Source organism: Oryctolagus cuniculus, chromosome 2 (genome assembly GCF_051225735.1).
Source record: "Oryctolagus cuniculus isolate XC-2025 breed Fujian yellow rabbit chromosome 2, ASM5122573v1, whole genome shotgun sequence".
Classification (NCBI taxonomy): Eukaryota; Metazoa; Chordata; class Mammalia; order Lagomorpha; family Leporidae; genus Oryctolagus; species Oryctolagus cuniculus.
Window position 1 is genome coordinate 62,125,151 of NC_142868.1, and position 22,472 is coordinate 62,147,622.

A 22,472-nucleotide genomic window follows, 5' to 3' on the forward strand; every position below is an offset into this window, starting at 1 on the left:
AATTTGTTAAATTGGTTAATTTTGTCATTTAAATAATGTATCTATTACTGAGTTTTTTGATGTGTTCTATAAAATATGTAGAAATACCTTCAAGAGGCACCTTTCTCTGAAGGGAAGAAGGAACCTCCACTGTGATATGGCCTTGACTAAATAAGTTCAGAGTTGGTGAACTCAAGAGGCTTCCATAGCCTTGACAGCGCATGGCAAGAGCCTTGGGTGATTACTGATGTCATATATAAGAGTGTCAATTGTTAAATCAACAACGGGAGTCACTGTGCACCTGCTCCCCACGGAGGATCGCTGTCCTTAATGTGTTGTACTAAGAGAATTAACGGTAAAACCACTAGTCAAGCAGTACTCTATATCTTGTGCGGTTGTGTGGGTGTAGTCTGTTGAAATCTTTGTTTAGTATATACTAAGTTGATCTTCTATATATAAAGATAATTGAAAATGAATCTTGATGAAGAGTGGGATGGGAGAGGGAGTGGGAGATGGGATGGCTGCGGTGGGAGGGAGGTTATGGAGGAAAAAGCCACAACAATGCAAAAGTTGCACTTTGTAAATTTGCATTCATTAAATAAAAAAAAGAAATTCAAAAAAAGAAATACCTTCAAAATCTCAAATGTAATGGTTTATATTCATTTTTAAAATCTCTGCTCTTCTGTGTTTATTTAAGGAAATTATACTAGTGGGAATATTTTGAGGAATATGTCTATTGTTTGATTTTCCCTGGATGGAGAAATGTCCAGTGATAGAGATCTAAGCTAATTTTATAGCTATGGTCCAAAGGTTTATCAGATGACACATTAAAAAGGACATACTTTGAACACCAGGGACTCAGATAAGTAAGGAAGAATTAAATGGGTAGGCTTCTAAAAATGGAGACAGCATTTAAAGTATTCATATGCAATGGAATATTCAGCAAAAGGGTCCACTGGAGCTGAGTATCAGAATAATCAGGAGAGAAAGCTTACCCATTTGGGAAAGTCTGTCAATCACTTTCCTCAGCCAGCCTAGGGTTGTGAGCAAAGTAGCCACGATAGAAGTAATGAAATAACATGGACTTCTCTTAGTCAAATCTATTCCAGCTGTTATGAATGCTGAGTGCCTCAGATGCAAACAGTATGTGGCAATGCTGAGTTTGTTATATAAACTCTTGTCAGTGAAAGTAAGGTATCTGTCACATAACTTTGCTCCCTTTCCATCATTAGGGATGCAGAAAATGTCCTCATTGAAATAGACGATTATTCCCTATATGTACTTCCCTATAGGCTGGAAATTTTCAGCAGCCCTGTCGTTTGCATACTGACACAACGTCTTACTCATATTTCTGAGATCCTTTAAGATATTATTTTTTGGTAAAGAAACTCATTTTATTATAAAAATAAAAATGAAATACCCCTACAGAAGTCGCTGGATTTTACTCATACGACTTCACTCAAATCTGCCTGCTTTACAGATTTTTGGAGTAGTCTATAAAAGATAAAAACCATGATGCTAACCAGGAAACAAAATCCTTTGCAATCAGTGAGCAATTCTGCTGGATATCACCTTGCTACTAGATCATATAATATGTGCCATGAACTGAAGTCCAAAATTAGAGGCAATTCCTCCTGAAGTAAGAATTTATGTGCTAATTAATAAAAAATAGGGACCACTGCATTGACTACTATATCTCATGATTCCTACAAAAATGGCTGCTTCTTCTCCCAAACTTTGTGCTCTCAGAATTCCCAAGTGAAGTGTGTTTTACCTCAAGGAATAACAATGGTACCTTTGTATTGTAAGGCGAGAGCACCATGTGTCATTGATGCCATTGAACCACCACCAAGCACACAAGGGTGTCTGCACTAGTGAGGATGATGGATGCTATTATACAGCTAGAGCAGGAAAGACCATAGTGGAACCCAAGGAAGTCTCTTGCATGCCTCTAGTGTAAAAGTGAATGGAAGACTATAACAGCCCTTTGTAGACACAGGACCACTAACAGCACAGACCTTTCAGGAATGATGTTGGGTTCATCATCTTGAGTAAAGAACTTCTTCATGAGTTTATATTCAATATCACAAATTTAACAAATTCGATTTTATATTAAGATGCACTATAAAATTAAGGTGAAAATTCTATTTGAACTAAACATAGATGAAAAATAAAAATTAGAATGTCTCATTTTAGAAGATTTAGAATTAGTTATTTTGTATTAGTTTTCTATTAATTTATAATCATTTACAATCAAAATACTGCTAAAGTATATGCAGGTGCTTCAACATATTTGTAGAAATTGAATTAAGAGATTTTTAGTTTAGTGCAAACATTTTACAATTCATACCTAGTTTTATTTTTCATACTGAGTGTTTCCATGAAAACCTTGAAGATTACTCTGCATGAACTTCAAAGTTTTTGCACCAAAATAAACTTATCTTTTAATGCTATACCCAAAAAATCTTTTAAGCATGCTAATATTCAGGTTTATTATGTCAAGTTTAAAATTATATACTTGGTAATGTAAGAATACAAACTAAATGAACATCTTTGGAAACATCATAACTCTGAGCTGATATCCTACCTGAGCAGTCTCTACAATCTGTCTTGGGGGAGTCCATCAGGAAGGATTATTTTATATTCATAATTATTTGATGATACACCCGAACTATTTATCATAAACAATATTTTTTAAATCTGAAGTTTAAGTTTGATCATTATTTTTAAAAAGATTAAAGTCTGCATCATGGAAATTTTATATAAATCTAAGCATTTTCACATACAAAACAGAATTTTTTTAATTATCAGTGTCAGTTACCAAAATAATATATAACTTAAAAGGTAATACGATGAATTTCTATTCTGAATTTTCTCACTAATACACCACTCACAGCCTTATAGAAAAAGATAGAAAAGGAAGTGGGTGTTCTAGCAAGGTGGGATAAGGCGTGGCTTGGTACACACATATCCCACTTTGGAGTGCTTATTAGTTAATATCTCAGCCACTCTCCACTTCTGACCCGACTTCCTTCCAATGTACTTGGGAAGAAGTGGATTATGGTCCAAGTACTTGAATTCCTATCATTCCAAGTGGGAGAACTGAATGGAATTCCTGTCTCCTGACTTCAGCCTGGCCTAGTCCTCACTATTATGGGAATTTGGGGAGTGAACCAGGGGATGGTTCTCTCTCTCTCCCTTTATCTCTTTCCCTCTCTCTGTTATTCTGCCTTTCATTTTATTTTTTTTTTTTAATTTATTTAATGAGCATAAATTTCCAAAGTACAGCTTATGGACCACAATAGCCTCCTCCCTCCCCCCCCCCCCCGCCCGTGTCTTCCCTCCCATCCACAATGCTCCCCTCTCCCACTCCCTCTTCCCTTCCCCTTCACATCACAATTAATTTTCAATTATCTTTATATACAGAAGATCAATTTAGCGTATGTTAAGTAAAGATTACCACATTTTGCTCCCACACAGAAACATAAAGTGTAAAATACTATTTGAGTACTAGTTATAGCATTAATTAAACACCTAAGAGTAATTGTGTATTAATTACAGAGCTCAACCAATAGTTTTAAGTAGAATATAAAATGCATCTTTTGCATTGTTGTGGCTTCCCCCCGACCTCCCTCCCTCCCGTGGCCCTCCCCTCACCCACTTCCTCTCCCCTCTCCCCCCTTCATCACGTTTCATTTTCGGTTACCTTCATATACCGAAGATCAATTTAGTCTATACTAAGCAGGGATTTCAACAGGTTGCACTCACACAACCGAACCAGGTATAGGGTATTGTTCGACTAGTAGTGTTGTTTTTGAGTTTCATAGATAAACATATTAAGGACAGAGATCCTGCGAGGGGAGCATGAACCCAGTGACTCCGTTGTTGATTTAACAATTGGCACTCTTATTTATGACGTCAGCAATCACCCGAGACTCTTGCTATGAGCTGTCTAGGCTATGGAGGCCCCTTGAGTTCACCAACTCTGAATTTGTTTAGTCAAGGCCATATCACAGTGGAGGTTCCTTCCTCCCTTCAGAGAAAGGCGCCTCTCTCCTTGATGCTGCCTTTCAAATAAGTAAATCTTTAATAAAAAAAATACAAAAGTCTTGAAAGTAAACTCTCAAATTTCACACAATAAACTCTTAAAATGATTATATTTTATCTTAAAATATCACATAAACTCTACATTCTATTCCATAATGCAGTTACATCTGTTTTAATGTAAAATACTTCAAATTGTTCACTACAGAATAAAATAAGCTCCCCAGGAATTTATGCCATGTTTATTCTTTAAATTTTGTGTATTCCTAGGAACATTGCCATCCATGGCTCCAGTACATTTAAAAAGTTCTATAATTTTGGTAAAGAAATAGCTCACTTTTTACTGATGATATAAAGATTTTTGTGACCAGGTAATAAAGATATGGAAAGCACACTCTGCTCCTGAACTCTACATGATATCATTTTTGTGTACTGAATTTGGATAACTGCAACACATGAAACATGCTTAATACACTGCAGTAAAATCTATACTCCCCTTAATGATACTATCATAATTTATATTACTGAACAGATGAGTTTTCAATAATTTATCTATTGTATTTAAGAAAAAAAATTCCATTCCTTAGAAACATTTCTCTGTTTCAATTTGAGTCACATCTTAATTATGACAGTTCTTCCAGTGTGCCTCACTCATTCCCATGTTGTTTTGTTCTTCTTTCTTTGCTGGTAACATCTCCTCACTTTCTGGTCTTAGTTTGAAGGAGCAGCTCCTGTAAGAGGCTTTTTCTGACTACATTATCTTCACAGAGAGAGACCCAGGACCTCTATGCAGTCTTTCAGTTTTTCCTGCAAGGATGTAAATCCCAAGGGAATGAAATCATGCCTGTTTTGTTATTACTGCATCTTCATTATTTGGGACAGCACTTGCCTCTTGTTAGGTGCTCAATGGATATTTTAAATAAATAGATGGTCATTTAAAAATGAAGTACAACTTAAATATCAGTGATATCACCAAAAAAGGTTTTTTAAATGACCAAAACCATAGTGAATCTTTCAATTCTTGTTTTCTTGAACACCATTTTCTCTTTCTTTTTTTTTAGTGGCAATCTTAGAATGAAATGAAGGCTATTTATCAGAAACCCAGAAATGATTCCATAATCTGCTTATGCGACATGCAAAAATTAGATCCTCATTGTCCACAGCAGTTTCAAGGAAATTTACAAATAAAACAATTCTTCAAGGAATGATGTAGATTTGGCTCTAATTTTCCAACTGTATTCATTTTTAGGTGCTTTGCTAAAAATGACAAACCAGCTTCTCATTTGCTTTTTGTTTGTTTAACATGGCCAGTTATCTAATACTAATGCACTATTTCAACATCCGCTTCTCTTGCTAAACTATCTACACTGTGACATTTGTGTAATACTGATGTAATTGTTTTGGAATGTAAAAACGATGAAGTTGGTGTTAGAAGCTGATGTTCTAACAATAGGTAAAAGGCTAGCTCTTAGGAAATCTTCATATCAATTTGATGTCATCTGTAACACAAATCTTTATCAGAAGAATAAGAATACATGCTGGCCCTCTTAAGTTCATTTATTTGACTTTTCTCTAGTTGCTACAATTAAGAATAGTGTGCTTGTTGGACTTATCTCCAGAAGGTGGGGAGGGGCTCCTGGTCCCAGTCTACCTACATGGGAGTCTACCTCTCTATCAATAGCACGTTGAGATTAATCTATACCTTTCTATGTATTAAAAGTCCATTCTTTTTTATTGCTCAGTTGTATTACATAGAACAGCTCTAATACTTTTTATTCATTTACTAATAAATTTGAATTGTATCTAGTATGAGATCACTATAAATAAATATCTTCTAGATATTTTAGATTTCTAAATTCAAATTTCATTCATTTGAATTTTGAAGAACAAAGGTAAAAAGTGAAGAATATAAAAGTAAATTCTAGGATGGCGGAATTTAAAGAAAATATAGACAGTCTTTGATTTTCATTTGCAGGTAAAACAACATGCTCTGAATTTACTAACTAGGAATTGGTAGTCTTATCCTGTCTTAAATGCTGAATTTTATTAAAATTTCATTAAATTTATCAAGTATTCTATATATTTCTAATAACCATTGCATAATGAAATATAATTACCTCTTCTATTGTTTTTTATGTTCATATTTCAATTCAGTTATAATTATATTGCCATTTATCCTTACAATGTCCAGCATTATTGTATTAAGGACAAATCATATTAAATTCCTCTTCATTTGTGACTCGTCACCAGGTTCACTCCTTTATTTCCAATTTTTTATTCATTCATTCACTTCATTTCATCAAAAATATTTATTGGGAAATATTATGAACTACTATACTATTCAAGAGTATTTATCTCTGGGATAAATAAATCAATAAGTTAATGCCTCCTTCCATGTAGAATGAACATCCAATAAAAATGATCTAAGCTATTATATTTAAGTTCAGTTTACCTATTATGTTGATATAAAGACTTGAGGCAAAGGTATTAGGAGACTATGACAATATTCTAAGCAAGAAATTAACAAGGCCAGGACTAAAGAAGTGTAGATATAATGAGACATACTTAAGAGTAGTAGCGAATTTATTGAAAAAGCAAATGTGAAAAAAAGATGTTTTGCAGTGTTTATGTGTGTGTTGGATGGCAGAATATTAGAAATTGAGTTTTGAACATAATAAATTGTGGGTATTTTTTCAACAAGCCTAGTATTGTAATCAAACACATAGTTGAATATACAAGGCTACTTTTAAAAGTTCATGGAAAAATGCAATTAAAAGTTAAATTTATTTTTAATGCATTACTTTTGAGATCCATGCATAGTTTTTTTTTTCATTATGTACATTTCCATCAACTTTCTAAGACTACTCCCACACCATAAATCTACAGTTGGAGGTAGAGGTCCAGGTACAGACACTACTTTGGAAATAATTAGCAGATAAATAGCACTTGAAGCCTTGTAACTAATTTATACCATCAAGGAGAATGATGTGGATGGATAGTAAAAGCAGTCCAAGCCTGAGATGGGGGACTCTTCAAGTATGAGAAGTTGGGGCCAGTGAACTCATTTCATCCATCTCTTTCCTAATGTTTGCTGCTTTGACTTATCTGCCATTATTCCCAAATTTTCCCTGTCAATTTATAAGTCCTAATGTTCTATTCTATTATCATTTTCCTTTCTTCTGACCATGAATTAATACCCAAATGATTCAGCCTATTTGAAAACAAGACATTCTTTCCTTCCCCGTGATTTTTTACTTAATTTTCCACTCCCTTAATTCCATTCCAGAATAAGACTTTCAGGACACTTATATTGCTTCTCTCTGCTCCTCCACACACCTCTGCCAGATGACAACTTGGGAAAGCATTGATCTGGGGCCAACATGGTGGCACAGCAGCTTAAGCTGCCTCCTGCAATGCCAGCATCCCATATGGGCAATTGTGGAGTCTCAGTTGTTCTGCTTCTGATCCAACTCCCTGCTATTACACCTAGGAAAGTACTGGAACATAGTCCAGTGCTTAGGCCCCTGCCACTGTTGTGGGAAACCAGGATGGAGTTCCAGGCTCCTGGCTTTTGCCTGGCCCAACCCCTGTGTTGCAGCATTTAGGAGTGAATCAGCAGATGCATGATTTATCTCTCTCTCTCTCTCATAAAATCTTTTAAAAAATAAAAAAGAAGAAAAGCATTGACTCTCCACCCATCTCCTTCCTTCCCCAAACCCCTGTGTTTTGTATGGTTGTGTGGTATTTTGACATTAATAAACAATATGTTCTTTCTATAGAAATTCCTTAATTCCACCCTTTTATTGGGCAGTTTTTCACTGTCCATTAGATTGTTAATTATAAGCTTATGTCAATGGTACCATATAAGGAGTTTCGGAGTTTCTCTTCTCATCTTTGCTTTCTCCCTCTGTGTCTCCACCTCCCAGCTTGAAGTTTTTGCTCCAGGTGGATTCTTTATTTTCTTAAGAGGCTTTTCTTGAATATATTCATCATATAAATCACATGAATGCTATCTTATGGTTTCCTGTGTGTTTCAACATATTTCTCCCTGATATTTGACTCTGATTTTGACTTGGCATAGGATCCTCTGGTTATATTATTTTATGTGTTTGTAGATACTATTTCACTGTTCTCTAACCTCCAGTGTTGCACAACAGAATCCCAAATGCTTGTTTCTTTTCTCTTTTCAAGAAATTCGTACTTCGACTCTGTGCTTGTGTTATTTTTTTTTTTGTCCTTATCTTTCAGGAGGTTTACAGAATAAGCCAAGTACGTGTCTTTTCTCATCAATACAGCCTGGAACTCAGCGAGCTCTCTCATTCTGTGGATGCAGGTCTTTTTTTCATCACAGATGAATTATCTCCTAGATTTAATTATTGCTTTTCTTCCATCTGTTCCATTTTATCTTTCTGGAATGTGTATCATTTTTATTAAGGTTTCCTGGATGTGTCCTACAGTCTCTTTCTGATCCGTCAGGATTTGCATCACTTTATATTTTTTTCCCTTGATGATAAAGGGCCTGAATTTGATCTCTAATGAGATTGTCTCTTCCTCCAAATGGTCTACTTAATTGTCTAATTGGGAAGAAATGGTACAGTGTGTGTGTGTGTGTGTGTGTGTGTGTGTTTGTCTATTCCTCCTGAGTTTCCCTAAGTGCTTCTATTTTTATTGTGTTTTCATTTTTCTCTTCCAGGAGCTGTATTTCAATGAGAATATGTTTTGAATCTCCTGATCGAACTTCATTTTTTGATGTCTGCAGTAATGCTGCCCAAAGATGTCTACTTCCTAATCCTAGGAATTTGTGAATATGCCATTTTAGACACAAAAGGGTAGTGGAGCTGCAGATGTAATTAAGGTTCTTGAGATGGAGATGGGGCGTTTATTCCGGATTCTCTGATTGGGGAAGATAATCATCAAGATTCCTTACAAGATGGATATAGGAGGACTCACAGCCAGAGGTGGTGATCTGACAGTGAAACAGAAGAGAAGGTGATGGGAGGATGAAACCAAAAAGAAAAGAGGAACAGACTTGGAGACTTAAAGATGCTGCATGGAAGGAGGGAATAATAATAAATATTATTTATTTATCCTGAATGAATGTAGCTTTGCTCCTACCTTGATTTGGCCTATTTAGGGCCATTTATGACTTTTTCCCTTTTAGGATCATGAAATAATAAATCTTGTTGTTTTAAGCCACTTAAACCACTTAGTTTGTGGTAATTTGTTATAGCAACCATCGAAAACTAATACAGTTACTCTCAGAAAATTGCTATTTTTTTCTTTTGAGACAATGTGGTTCATGTATGGATTTGTGTTTACAGGAATCTCTAAGATGATAATATCAATCTATGGGGTAACTGGAGTAAGCTGCTCTGGCCTCTACATTTGTTCCATATTAACCAGGCATAGTATATTCCACTATTTTTTTCCTCTTGATAATAGAAAAAATTAAACAAGCTACCAGGGGACTGATTGTGCTCTTCCCTGAGGGGTATGAAAGTCTCTGCTTTGGGAGCTTTTCCAAGAACCTGCCAATTACCAGGAATTGCCCTAGATCTCTGACTCATTTCTTCATATGTTTGTTCAATCTCAGGGGAAGATGCCCTATTGCAATTTTCTTTTGGGATCCAAGTAAAATCCAAGACATTTTTCATAGTGTTTTGCATTACAGGTAGCATCTCAGCAAAACTTGGAATTAAGATTATAAGAGAAATAGTATTTGTCTTAGAAAAGAAAATTCTACTAGCACAATAACCAAATAATAATTAAAATGGGAAAAATCAATCAAACTAACTTCAAATTCAGAAGCAAAATTCACAAGAGAATTCATGTGACACTTTAAAGTACTTGGAAAATCCTAGGCCAAAACAAATAAACAACAACCATAACAAAAACTAACTTGGATCCATAATGATACCTCATACCACAGTAATTAAATATTGAAATGCAAAAGTAAAAAAATTATAAAAGTAGAAAATGTGGGAGAATTAAATAAAATTGTAGAAAACATCTTTTTATGTATGTTAGCATATTCAAAGACCATAAAATAAAACAACGATATATTTGACTACTTTTTAAATAAAAAGGACTATAAGGGAAAGATGTCACCATAATGCAGTTTACTACATGAAGAGATTCTACATATCACTAGGCAAAAGGCCTAATGGTATGTCTAAAAACTGGACGATGGATTAAAAAAAGATGATTCACACTATAAATATCACAAATGAAAAAGGTGCCAAATATAATAAAATTAACTATTTTTTTTTTTTTTTTGACAGGCAGAGTGGGTAGTGAGAGAGAGAGACAGAGAGAAAGGTCTTCCTTTACCATTGGTTCACCCTCCAATGGCCGCCTCTGCCGGTGTGCTGTGGGCGGCGCACTGCGCTGATCCGAAGCCAGGAGCCAGGTGCCTTTCCTGGTCTCCCATGCGGGTGCAGGGCCCAAGCACTTGGGCCATCCTCCACTGCCCTCCCGGGCCATAGCAGAGAGCTAGACTGGAAGAGGGGCAACCGGGACAGAATCCGGCGCCCTGACCGGGACTAGAACCCGGTGTGCCAGCGCCGCAGGCAGAGGATTAGCCTATTGAGTCGTGGTGCTGGCAGGGACCCAGGTTCTTGAGTCATTACCTGCAGTCTTCCAGGTGCACATTAGCAGGAAGCTAGAATCAGCACACCTGTGACTCAAACTCAAGAACTTCTATATGGGATGTAGCTTTCCTAAGTGCCATTTCCCTTTCTTTTCTCTCTCTCCATCTAATTAACTGAAACTAAATATAAGCAGAGTGACAAAAAGCGATCTATACAGCCCTTAAGGCATTCTAGTCTGGCTGAATAAGCCCATGAAAGCATTTCAGGCATGGAAAGCCAAGACACTATGGTAAAAAAAAAATGTCCTACATGAAGGATTTCTGCGAGTGAGACCCAGTGGAAAGAAGTGGTCATCAAAGAAGGATGCACTTTTCTCTGAAGAGAGGAGAGAACTTCCACTTTTCTTATGGTCTTGTCTAAATACTGACGGAGAATGTGGATTCAAAAGGCTTCCATAGGCGTGGCAGTTCAAGTCAAGAGCCTCAGGTGATCACTGACATCAACATGAGAGTGTTAATTGTTAAATTAACAACAGAAATCATTGTGCATTTACTTCCCTTGCAGGACCTCTGTCCTCACTGAGTTGTTATTATGAGAATTAACTGTAAAACTTGTTCTCAGTTTGTGTGTGTGTGCAAATAGTTGAAATCTGTACTTAACATAGAGTTGGTCTTCTGTGTATAAAGTTAATTGAAAACGAATCTTAATGGAGAATGGGACGGAATGGGTGTGGGAGGAGGCGGTGGGGTGAGAGTTGGGGTGGGTGGGCGGATCTGATGGGAAGAATCACCACATTTCTAAAGTTGTACTTATGAAATTTGTACCCATTAAATAAAAGGTTTCTTTGAGAAAAAAAATAAAAAGACAAATAAGAAAAATAAAAGAAACAATCCAGAATATATTAGGTGTGTTCTTAGTTATGAAAAACAGAACCTGAGAAAATATGTAGTATATTAAGGTCTTTTTCCAAACATTAAAATAATCATAGCAATACAAAATAAATGAATGAGTACTCCACCTTTACACATATCCATTTGATAGACAAAACACTTCTATCATTGATATGCTTATCATTTTCTCCTAAATGACCTTGAAGCTTAATGAAATTCACATGAAAGATTTTACTATGCATGTTTAAAGAAAGCAGTTAAAAAGATTTGGATAGCTTTATAAAATTGAATTTCATTTTATTAAAAAAATCCTCTGTTCTCATCTATTGAGAAAGTAAACTGCTCAAATTCAAAGCAGTTTACAAGCAACTTTCATGGTCTTTGTTGTTACCTGGCAGTGTCTCCTAAATTGACAAGTGGTGTAATGGTCTTTGAGGACTTATTTCTAAGGCTGTTAAGTGCATGGACTTCATCCTTTTTAAATACCTTCTTAAATACTAGCTTCAAAACAAAGTCAGTCATTGATCCAAACATTTGAAAAAGAAGGTCTCAGTTTTTGACAATGGGAAAGGCTACAAAAAAGAAAATGTACATTAATCTAGTTTATTGTTTTCATTTGATGAAAGCGGAGGTAGAGTTATACAACGAGAAATGTGTATGCTTTGTTCAACAGTATAAATCTACATATAGTAGTTAAGACAAAAGGAACCTTAAGAATGCCATATGTTGACATTTAGAAAATCTGAATGACATCTATTAAATCTATAAATATTACAAACTTTCCATGAGCTTTCAGGACATTTACAGACTTCTTGATTTGTAATTTCCCTATACATCATGACAACATGATCTCTTTGGGTTAGTGGAAGCTTTAGGCACAACTACATACAAAATGTGTTTTCATTCACTTTGTAGCCTGCTTCTCCTAGAGAATTCTTCTAAGTCAGCTTGCAGTTCCAGTTGTCATCAAGAAATAAGACTTTTTATATAAAAAAGAGAATCACATTTATACAGGGAAAAAAGCCACAACTATAGATCTGAATTTTCTATTTGTCCTCTCCTGAACACACAGAAAATGCAAAGAAAGAGAATTGTGAACTTACATTAATCAGGTACTATTTATTGCACAATGCAGAACTTTGTTAGAATTTTTCTCATATGATTTATTTACTTGTGATAATAGAGGTGTTTGAACCCATAGGATTTCTGATGTTTTACAATGCATACTGTAGAAAGTGCACAGCATATTGCTGTTACTGTTATTGGAGTTTGAGACAAAGAAAAAAAACAGTAATACTGATCTGTCTATAATTAAATTTTGGATGTCTTTATCAGGGATTGTTAACTTAGTTCTTATTTTAAAGATATATTAGATTTAAAAGTAGTTAAGTTGGATGACATCAAAATCACAAAACTTGGTGCATCAAAGAACACTAATAATAGAAACAATGAATAACAGTAAATATTTGCAAATCGTATTATATCTGATAAGTATTCTCCAGAATATATAAAGAAATTCTGCATCTCAACAACAAACACAAACAATCCAATTAAAAGATGGGCCATGGACTTAAGTAGGTATTTCTCCAAAAAGGATATACAGCTATACAGTGATCAAAAAGCACATGCAAAGAGGCTCAACAATACTAACCATTAGAAAATGCAAATCTAAATTACAATGAGATACTACTTCACATTCATCAGGATCACTTTTTTTCAAAACAAAATTAAGCTTAATTGAAAATGACCAATGTTGGTGAGAATGCAGAGAAACAGGACTCTGTAGTGATGGTAGGAATGTAAAATGGCACAGTCGTAATGGACCACAATATCAGGTTTCCTCAAAAATTTAACAGAATTATGATATGATTCAGAAATTCTACTTTGGGCATATAACAAAAACTGACAACAAAGACTTAAATACTTATGTGAATGTTCGCTGAAGCACTAGTCACAGTAGTTAAGATGCAGAAAAGGTAAAAACGACTCAAGGATTCATCAATTTGGATAAACAAAATGTGGTATATACATTCAATCCTTTGTGTTATTCACCCATTACAAGGAAGGAGAGTCCCTGGGATTGATAATGCCTCTACTTCCAGTCCAGGTCCAGCTAATGTGCACGGGAGGCTGAAGATGACAGCTCATGCACTTGGAATCCTACCACCTACACAGGAGACACAGATTGGAGTCCCTGGTTCCTGGCTTCCATCTGGCCCAGACCCAGCTTTTGTGGTCACTGGGGAGTGAATCAACAAGTCTCTCCCCACCCCTGCACTCTGTGTCATTCTACCTTTCAATAAGTGAGTTATGAAAAGCAGAAAAAATTTGAACATGCTGCAACACAAATGAACCTTGAAGCCACTACATTAAGTGAAATAAGCCAGTCACAAAATGACAAAATTGTATGATTACATTTGTGTGTTTTCTAGAGTAGTCTAATTCATAGACTAGAATAGTGGTGTCTGGGAGCTGAGGGAAGGGAGGAATTGGCACATCATTCTTGGATGGATACACAGTTTCAGTTTGTGAAGATGAAAATGTCTGGAGATGGGAGTTGGTGAACATTGTATGTCAATATGAATGCAGTTAATGTCATTGGACAATACATTTTAAAATGGTTAAAATAGTTAAGGATATGCTACGTATATTTTACCACAATTTTTAAAATGCAGGGTTTAAATACTACCTAATTATTGGGTTATCCCTCCTTCAAGTCAACTAAAGTGTGTGCCTGATGAGAGTGGTATACTCACCTCATATTTGTGCTAGCCCTAGACGATTTCAGTGTTTTCTTCATGGATTCTATTGTCTGCAGGTGTGTATTGCCCCTCCCCCATACATGCGCTGAAACTTAACTCTCAGTATCAAAGGGTTCAGAGATGGAAGTTTTCTAAAATGATTAGTTCACGAGGGCAAAAATCTTCCTGAATGGGATTAATGCCCTTAGAAAATTAGCTGAGGGAGCTTCTTTGCCTCTTCCATATGGGGGACGCAGGAAAAGGCACTGTCCGTGAGGAAAGGACCCCCACAGGATAACCAATCTGTTCGTTCCTTGATCTTGGACTTCCCTGCCTCCAGAACTGTGAAAAAGAAATGCTTGTTGTTCATAAGCCACAAAGTTTATGGCATTTTTGTTATGACAACTTAGAAGGACTAGGACAAAAGAGTATAAAGTAAAATTTCCTTATTTTCTTCTTCCGTTTCTTCTCAAACTTCAAAACTCATTGTGATAGGTTAGAATGACATTCAGTTACTAGATGAAAACTCTGGGGGGGTTTCTGGATAATGGAATCCACTATTGGTATTCCAAGTCTTCATTGACTTTGATTTGTCTCTTCAGAACTCATTCAGAGTTTTCAGAATTTTATGCTGATATATTATTTTAGGAGTAATAACTATTAAAAATAATATTTGAAAGGTTATCCCTAAAGCTTTGAAAAATTTCACACACTGGTTGGCTCCTGGCATGTTTAACATTAGCCTGTTTGATCCTTCTATCAACAAAAGAGAACATTTTGAAATTTCCCCTATTTTTTGCTAAATAAAATATCACCACATACAAGGGAGAAATAATGTTTAAATAATATTATGATAAATATAGTATTCAAAACATATTCAGGGTGGATGATTGGCATAGTGGGTCAACCTCTACTTGAGATTTCTTCATCCTATTTGAGAGTCCCTGGGTCCAAGTTCCAGCCCTGCTCTCAATTCCAGTTTCCTGCTAATGCAAACCCTGGGGGGATGGGGAGCAAATGATGTCTCATGTCAGTGGGTTCCTGGGTTGAGTTCATGGCTCCTGTGTTAAGCCTGGTCCAGCCCTGGCGATCGCAGGCATTTGGGAAGTGAACTAGCAAATGTGAAATCTCTTTTTCTCTCAGTCTCTACCTACTGACTTTCAAAGAAATAAACAAAAATTTCAGGAAGAGAAGATAGTTTTTATAAGGTTTTATTTATTTGAAAGACAGAATAGTAGAGGGAAAGAGAGAAAGAGAGAGCGACATCTTCCATCCACTAGTTCAATTTCCAAATGCTTTCAACAGCCAGAGCTGGGCCAGGCAGAAACCAGGCAGAAACCAGGAACTCGGAACTCCATCCAGGTTTCTCAAGGTGGCTAGTAGTTGAGTCATCTGTTGCCTCCCAGAGAGCATCCTGGCAAGAAGTGTGACTGGGGAAGTAAGTAAAAGTGGGACTTGACCTCAGGCACTCCAACGTGGGATTCAGGTAGCCCAACTGGCAGCTTAACCAGCCGAGTCACAACATCTGCTCCAAGAAAAGACAAGCTAATAAAATACACCCAGAAGCGATATAGACTCAAATCAGAGAAAACCAGAATTAAATAATTTTATTAAGTATACTGATGCCCTCTTCATGTGTGAATATTCGCGAATTTTTCTGTTTGTAAATTGTATTTGAGAACAGGACTTTTTAGGCATCTTTAGTGAGAAAAATACCACTAACTCCCTGAATTGTCAACTCAAGAATATCTGAAATGATTTAAACTTCAGGTTTTAACTCCTGTTTAATGCCACATTATCCTCAGCTACAACATTCACACTACATCAGATTTTAAATTGCAGCTATCAAAGAAAAGTGGCAATTTGGAACACAGGCCTCTCTTTCAACTAGGGCAGTATTTTAACAGACCTCTTTGAACTACTATTTTGCATCTTAACCCTATCCTAAATGCCATTCTTCCATTGACCTGTGTGAAAATTTCTGAGTTTTAAAGAAATGTTTAATTGCTTCCTTGGAGAGAAGGGAGAGAGAGAGAAAGAGTGGGAGCCTCTATTTGCTCCCCAAATGCATACAACAGTCACGTGCTGATCCATGCTGAATCCCGGGAGTCTGGAATTCTTAAAAATTCTGTGTGGGAAGCAGGGACACAAACAACCACTTGGGCTGTGCTTATTACATCCTAGGTTAATCACCTGCAGGAAGCTGGAATTGGGAGCACAGCTAGGACTAAAACTCGGGCACTCTGATTTAAGGCATGCGTATCCCAAACCAGGTCTTAACTGCTAGGCCAAATGCCTGCCTCCAAATTTCTGATTTTAAAAGGCACTTTTTATAATTTATTCCATTAATTTCTATCATATCATTTGTATGGATCCTTCTGAAATCAGTAAACATTAGGCTTTTTCTTTTCTTTTCTTTTCTTTTTTTTAAGATTTACTTATTTATTTGAAAGACAGAGTTAGAGAGAGAGAGGGAGAGAGATTTTCCACCTGCTGATTCACTCTCCAAACGGCCACAACAGCAAAGACTGGGCCAAGGCAAATTCAATCCAAGTCTCCCTCTTGGGTGGCAGGGGTCTAGGCCAAGCACATTAACAGGCATCTAGATCAGAAGTGGCCCTGCTCAGATTTGAACCGGTGCTCAAATGGGATGTTGGCTTTGTGGGTGGCAGCTTAACCTGTACCACAATGCTGGCACCTAGGTCCTTTCTTTTTTGAAATTGCTGTGGCAATATAATATGCATCTAACAATAAATCATTGTATGCTATTTTCTAAATTTTATGAAATCATTTTTCCCAACTCACTCTATATTAATAGTAATACAAATTTCTTCAATATATTTCCAACTTTGTTCTAAGTACACTACAACTCAGAACATAGCTGAATATTTTTATTATTGAAGAAAAATTAAAACATAAACAAGAAGAAATCACAAAATTGTCAGAGAAGAATTACTTGATTAAAAAGTAAAATACTACATTTTAATATTTTTCTTTATAATTTTATTGAATTTTGTTAAATATTTTAAATGGCATTTCTTCACTCTAAAGTTGAGATGAAATAAAATATCTTATTTTTGAAAATTACATTAAGAAATTTGAAAAATACCTATAATTGTGAAACAAGAATCAACTTGGATAAAATTAAATAGTCTTTTTTTAACCTTATCATATCTTAATTTTCCAGTAGTATATTCTCCATATGATGGACCTTCTCAATTGTATTCAAGTTTTCTTTCTTTGACTAAGTGCCTAAAACACAATTAAGATTTCCCTTGTGGATATATTTGAGAACATACATCCATTGAATATCTCAGCTGTATGAAATTACAATTTGCCTTGTATATTTTGTCGGAAAAAAACACAGGGAACTATGAAAACAAATGAAATGGACCGAGAACCATTCTAGCATGGAACTGTGTGTGAAATTACTTAGGTGGATGTGTACAGGAAAAGGGTGTGATCTAAGCAGAAGGACTATATTTGCAAGGGTCTGAAAGGGAAGAAAGAAACTTGGGAATGAAGAATCAAATGAATCCAGTTTGTGAGATAAGAAGAAAAAAAAGAAAGAAGACATTAGTGAAGATGAGGCCAGAACTTCTGGACATATGTGACCTCTGGGGATATTCAAGAACTCATATCTACAGGATTAAAAACAGTCACACTTGGCACACAGTTCCGGTTTGTCTTCACACAGATAAAGAGAAATTGCATTGATCCTTCTGGAAAATTAGCTTTCTTAATGCCTAGAATTTTTACAACCTTCAATTCCCCATTAGCTAATCCATTGCCCTTCTTCTTTCCCTGCTTGAGCTATAATTGAACAGTGTGTCCAAAGGCTCCTTGATCTTTACCCCAATGTCCTCAATGTACTCATTAAAAATGTCAGAGCCCGGGAGGAGAGAGCTGAAATTGAGATGGAGGTAGAAGGTACACAGGGACAAGAAATATTTTTCTCAACGTAGATAGGTAAGGTGATCGTAGGCGAGTAAGAGAGAGAATCTTAACTTTATAATGTGCAAATATGCACCCAAGATGAGCACATATATGCATCCTCTCTCTATAAATATGTATGTGTAATATAATGTTATAATATAATATGGATTTTTCTACTGCCAATAATGATAAATGACGAAGAAGAAATAAAATATGTTAAATATCAGGAATTTATTTTTCAACTGATTTTTAAAATCATTTTCTAACGTATAAGTAGTATGAGCTCAAATCAAAGCAGCAATGCTACACATTGTTAAGACCAGGATCAAAATAATCTTTTCTGGATTTGACCTTGAATTTACTCATCAATAATAATTTATTCATCAATACAGGAGTACATATCATTAGACTAGATGTTAACATGTCTGATACACATAAATGTGCACACACAGAAAAAAGTAAATCACCGTTGTAAATTACAATTAAGGATTCTGGATAAAAGGGAAGTACTTGGCCAAAGTGCATTCACAAATCAAAAACATTAGATTCAAATATTTGCAACAAATAAAATTATAATCATGGTATCTATATAAACTGGGAAACATTCTTGGTTGTGGTAGTATCACTGCTCTGGTGTCACTCTACTGTTTGGCAAAGTACTATTAGTGGTGAAGCAAGCAACCCATTTGCTTGGACAAATTTCCATAAACTCAGTGTCTTTAGTACAGAGTTCAGAACAAATTTTCTGAGGATTGTTGATGTTCTCAGCCAGAAATAAAGGCATTCTGCTGCCTTTCTTCCTCTCCATGTTTTCACGTTGTTTTCACGCCACCTCTGCCACCATATCACCTTCTTTCCCTACTTTTCAGATCTTTATTTTCTTGTGTACTCTTTCCCCCTTTCTGTCACATCTATCTATTTTCATTTTCCTTGCCCACATAAGAAATTGAATAGCTTATAATTAATTTAATCAATTTAATGCAATTTTATATTTTTGTATTTTATATAAGGATAAAAGATTTTTGGTGTTTTTCAAAATAACTTAATAAAGCGCTGTTATTCTTTAATATCTATGTAACATTTAATATTATGTTCTGATGATTCAGTGACCCTTAGTAAATAAAAATTCACCCATACCCTTTGTAATTTTAATTCATTCTACACATACTTTTGGAATTTCTATCAATGAGACCTTAGGCTACGCAGTGCATGCAAATATGAACATCATCATTGAAGCATATATGGAGAACAGACATTTTAAACACTTAAATATTTACTATGATGGATAAATCATTCTTTTTTCCATTTAATCTCTTGGATTATGGTGTTTTAACTTGATCCAGAGTCAATGTCATTTTCAATGCCAAATGTGTGTTTTCCTAGTAGGAATGAATGTAGTCATTATGATGTGGACTGCAGCTCCCTGTGACCTCTGTTACCTCTGGACTTCGGAGAGTAGAAGCATACTGAGGCCATGTCTGTGGGGTAGGTAGAGAAGGAGAGATAAGAATAGTAGTATTCCAAGCAAAACCTTGGAAAAGAACACCACTGTAATTGTTGTTCAGGACTATCAGGGAGAACACACACACACACATACACACACGCATATACATTCCTCAGAGGGAGGATCCATGTCAGACAGGTATTCCATGGTGGAGCTTGGCTACCTCTGAAGCAGGGGAGAATTCTGGAGAAATACATATGCTTCCAGAGTCCTGGGCTGAGAATTACAGGTGCTCCTTTCGGATTGTGAGTAAAGCTCTATCTCACTGGCGCTGAAGCCATTACAAAGGGGAACACTCTGATGTCCGCCACTCAAAGGTCCAATGAGGCACTTTCCTGCCTTTTGGAGATTAGCTCTGGATTCTTTCATTTAGTAGATGGTTCTTAAAATCTACTAAGGGAGGCTGGCTCCTTCCCTCAGCGAGAAGCTAGTGCTTCCGAAGCAAGGGAGGAGCGGCAGGTCCTGACAGGGGCATTTCCCTCTCATCTTCCTTGAAAATGGCCAATACACATTAAGGTAGCCCAGGAGAACAATTCTCACAGGCTGAAAGGAGAAATCTTTTCCCCCCCCCCCCTTGGCTCATGGCAGATTTCACCTGTTCCGCGTCTGACCTCTGGGGGGCTTACTCGGGATGTCAATGAAAATGTAAAGTAGGTAAAATACCAGCTCTTTCATGAGTATTTGTACACCTAACATAGAATTCCTGAAAAAAAAAATGAGGAAAGCACTGCGAAACGAATACCTAACATATGAATTTCAGAGAAAGTAGAAGATATCCTTGGACAGAAAAAAGTGTACCTATCAGTGCCTGTCAGAGGAGATAATAGCAAGCACTCGAGTCAGTGTTTCTATATGCGGAGTCCTTGTAAAATCCAACCCAAGATGGTTAGCAATACGAAGGCAAAATGCTGACTGAAGGAACCCTGTTTCCAAATCAAAGGGGTGAGGCTTGCATCCCAGCTTCTGACATGGTGCTTAGTTTACTTGCTGTGTTTGCATCTAGAATGACTTCCTTTAGATATTTCCCCTTTTCTGCGACTGAAATAATGAATCCCCAGGAAAAAAAAATCACCAAAACAAAATCCAGAAAATGAACAAAAACAGAATAGGTTTACCTAATGGGAAGCCAAGAAGGGGGTTGCATTTGAAATGCCGTTCCAAAGTGGGGTCGGGAGGAGGCAAGGGCAAAACGATTTCCTTAGGTCTCAACTGGGTTCCTGGCATCTCGGCTCTCAGGTGGAGAGGGGTGGGGAGGGGCGGCCGCCTCTAAGGTCATCTATCCCGCAGGTTTGGGAAGGTGCTGAGTGCGACCAGAGACAGGGGTACCCTCGGTCAATTGCCTTTCGAGAGCGCGTTCTGGGTGCGAACGGCAGCGGAGAGAAGGCTGTGCCGCTCCGGCTCCCGCAGGTCGCCCTGGATCGTAATGCGGGAGTCCGGGTCCGCGCGCTGAAGCCACCTCCCGCATTTCCTAGAAGGGTTAGGCCCGCCCAGCCGCTGTGCCGCACCGGGGCTGGACTGCACCTTTCCTCGGGGTCGGGCGGGGAGGAAACCTAACTGCAGCACTTCCACACACACACACACACACACACACGCACACCCCACAATAAAAAGATGCCAACTCGCGTCCTCCGCGGCTAAAAGGTGGCGGCGCGCATCCTTGAGTCCCGGCGGGGTTCGGGGGAGCTTCACTCAGAAGGGAGGTCAGGGAAGGCAGCGGGCGGCAAAGGCGGTGCGGAGGGCTGGGCCGAGCCTCCTGGCCTGTCGGGCTGAGGCTGACAGAGGCGGCGGCCCCTCGCGCAGTTTCTCGGCCAGAGCCGGGAGGTGTCCCCCGCAAGAGTCGCCGCGCTTCTCCCCCGCCGCAGCCAGCGGGCTGAGTGCTGCGCAGTCCCGGAGCCGGGAGTGTCCGCCCCTCGCCTCCACTGACACGCGTCCCCTCAGCCTCGGCACGCAGCCACACGCATCCTCGCACTCCCCTGCTCCACCCCGCCCGACTCCCCGGCCCCCTCGAGGGAGCCCCCCGCGCCCCCACCGGGAAGCGCCGCAACCCCCGCCAGCCGCGCGCGGGCGGCCCCGCCACGCTGCAGCTGGAGCGGTGGCGACTGTCGGCCTCCCAGACTCGGGCGAGGAGGAGGAGGAGGAGGAGGTGGAGGAGGAGGAGGGGAAGCCAGGGAGGGGGCGTGGGGAGGAGGGACGGAGCCAGGAGGAGGAAATAAATAAATAAAACAATAACCTCCGCGCCAATAAGAGCGAGGGAGAGAGAAAGACGCGGCCAGAGAGCCACCGGTGCCTGTTCGCTCGCCTCTGAGAGGCTCTCGGCGCGCGCGTGTGTGTGCGTGAGTGTGTATTTGCCGGGACTGGAGCTGGAAAGTTCAAACTAAACGTGTTGCTCGCGCCGGTGGCCGAGGCCGCGGCCGAAGCTGCCCAACTTCTGTGGGCCAAGTGACTGGCGCTGCCCGGCGCCCTTGGCGTCTCAGCGGCCGCTCGGCCCTGCGCCCGCGCGTCGCGGCCGCAGCGGCTCCGCTCACCCCGGGAGGGAGCCCGCGGCCAGGGCTGGACGCTCGCCCCGCCGCCTCACCGGGCTCGCCTCTGCCGCCGCGGCTGGCAACTGCAGAAAAGGTACGTGGCACTTTCCCCTGCTCGCCGCTCCCCGCGCGCAGCCCGCGCGCGTTGCTGGCTGCCCAGATTCTGCCCCTTCCAGGAGCGGTCCTCATTTGTCAAAGTTTCCCTCTATCTCACACCAGCCCGCGGCATCCGCAGCCGCCCTGCCTGGCAGCGTGGGCGCCGTTGG

General features: G+C 38.5%; 1 protein-coding gene and 1 long non-coding RNA gene across 3 annotated transcripts in view; one reads left to right on the top strand and one right to left on the bottom strand.

Moving 5' to 3' along the window:
- LOC127489556 (uncharacterized) overlaps positions 1–22,472 on the bottom strand; it is a 250,323-nt gene that overhangs the window by 226,730 nt on the left and 1,121 nt on the right. Inside the window, exon 2 of one of the 2 annotated variants that reach the window (XM_070069508.2) lies at positions 18,411–19,658. The exons of the other annotated variant lie outside the window; for it this stretch is intronic. Within the exon in view, the coding sequence (XP_069925609.2) occupies positions 19,560–19,658 (99 nt within the window). The 3' untranslated portion in view covers positions 18,411–19,559. Of the gene's footprint in view, positions 1–18,410; positions 19,659–22,472 lie in introns of those variants that run through there. 2 annotated transcript variants of the gene reach the window in all.
- The window catches only part of LOC149127771 (uncharacterized), a 133,276-nt gene continuing 132,694 nt past the window's right edge, over positions 21,891–22,472 (top strand). Inside the window, exon 1 of the long non-coding RNA XR_016229940.1 lies at positions 21,891–22,300. This is a non-coding gene — a long non-coding RNA (uncharacterized LOC149127771). The remainder of the gene's footprint in view (positions 22,301–22,472) is intronic.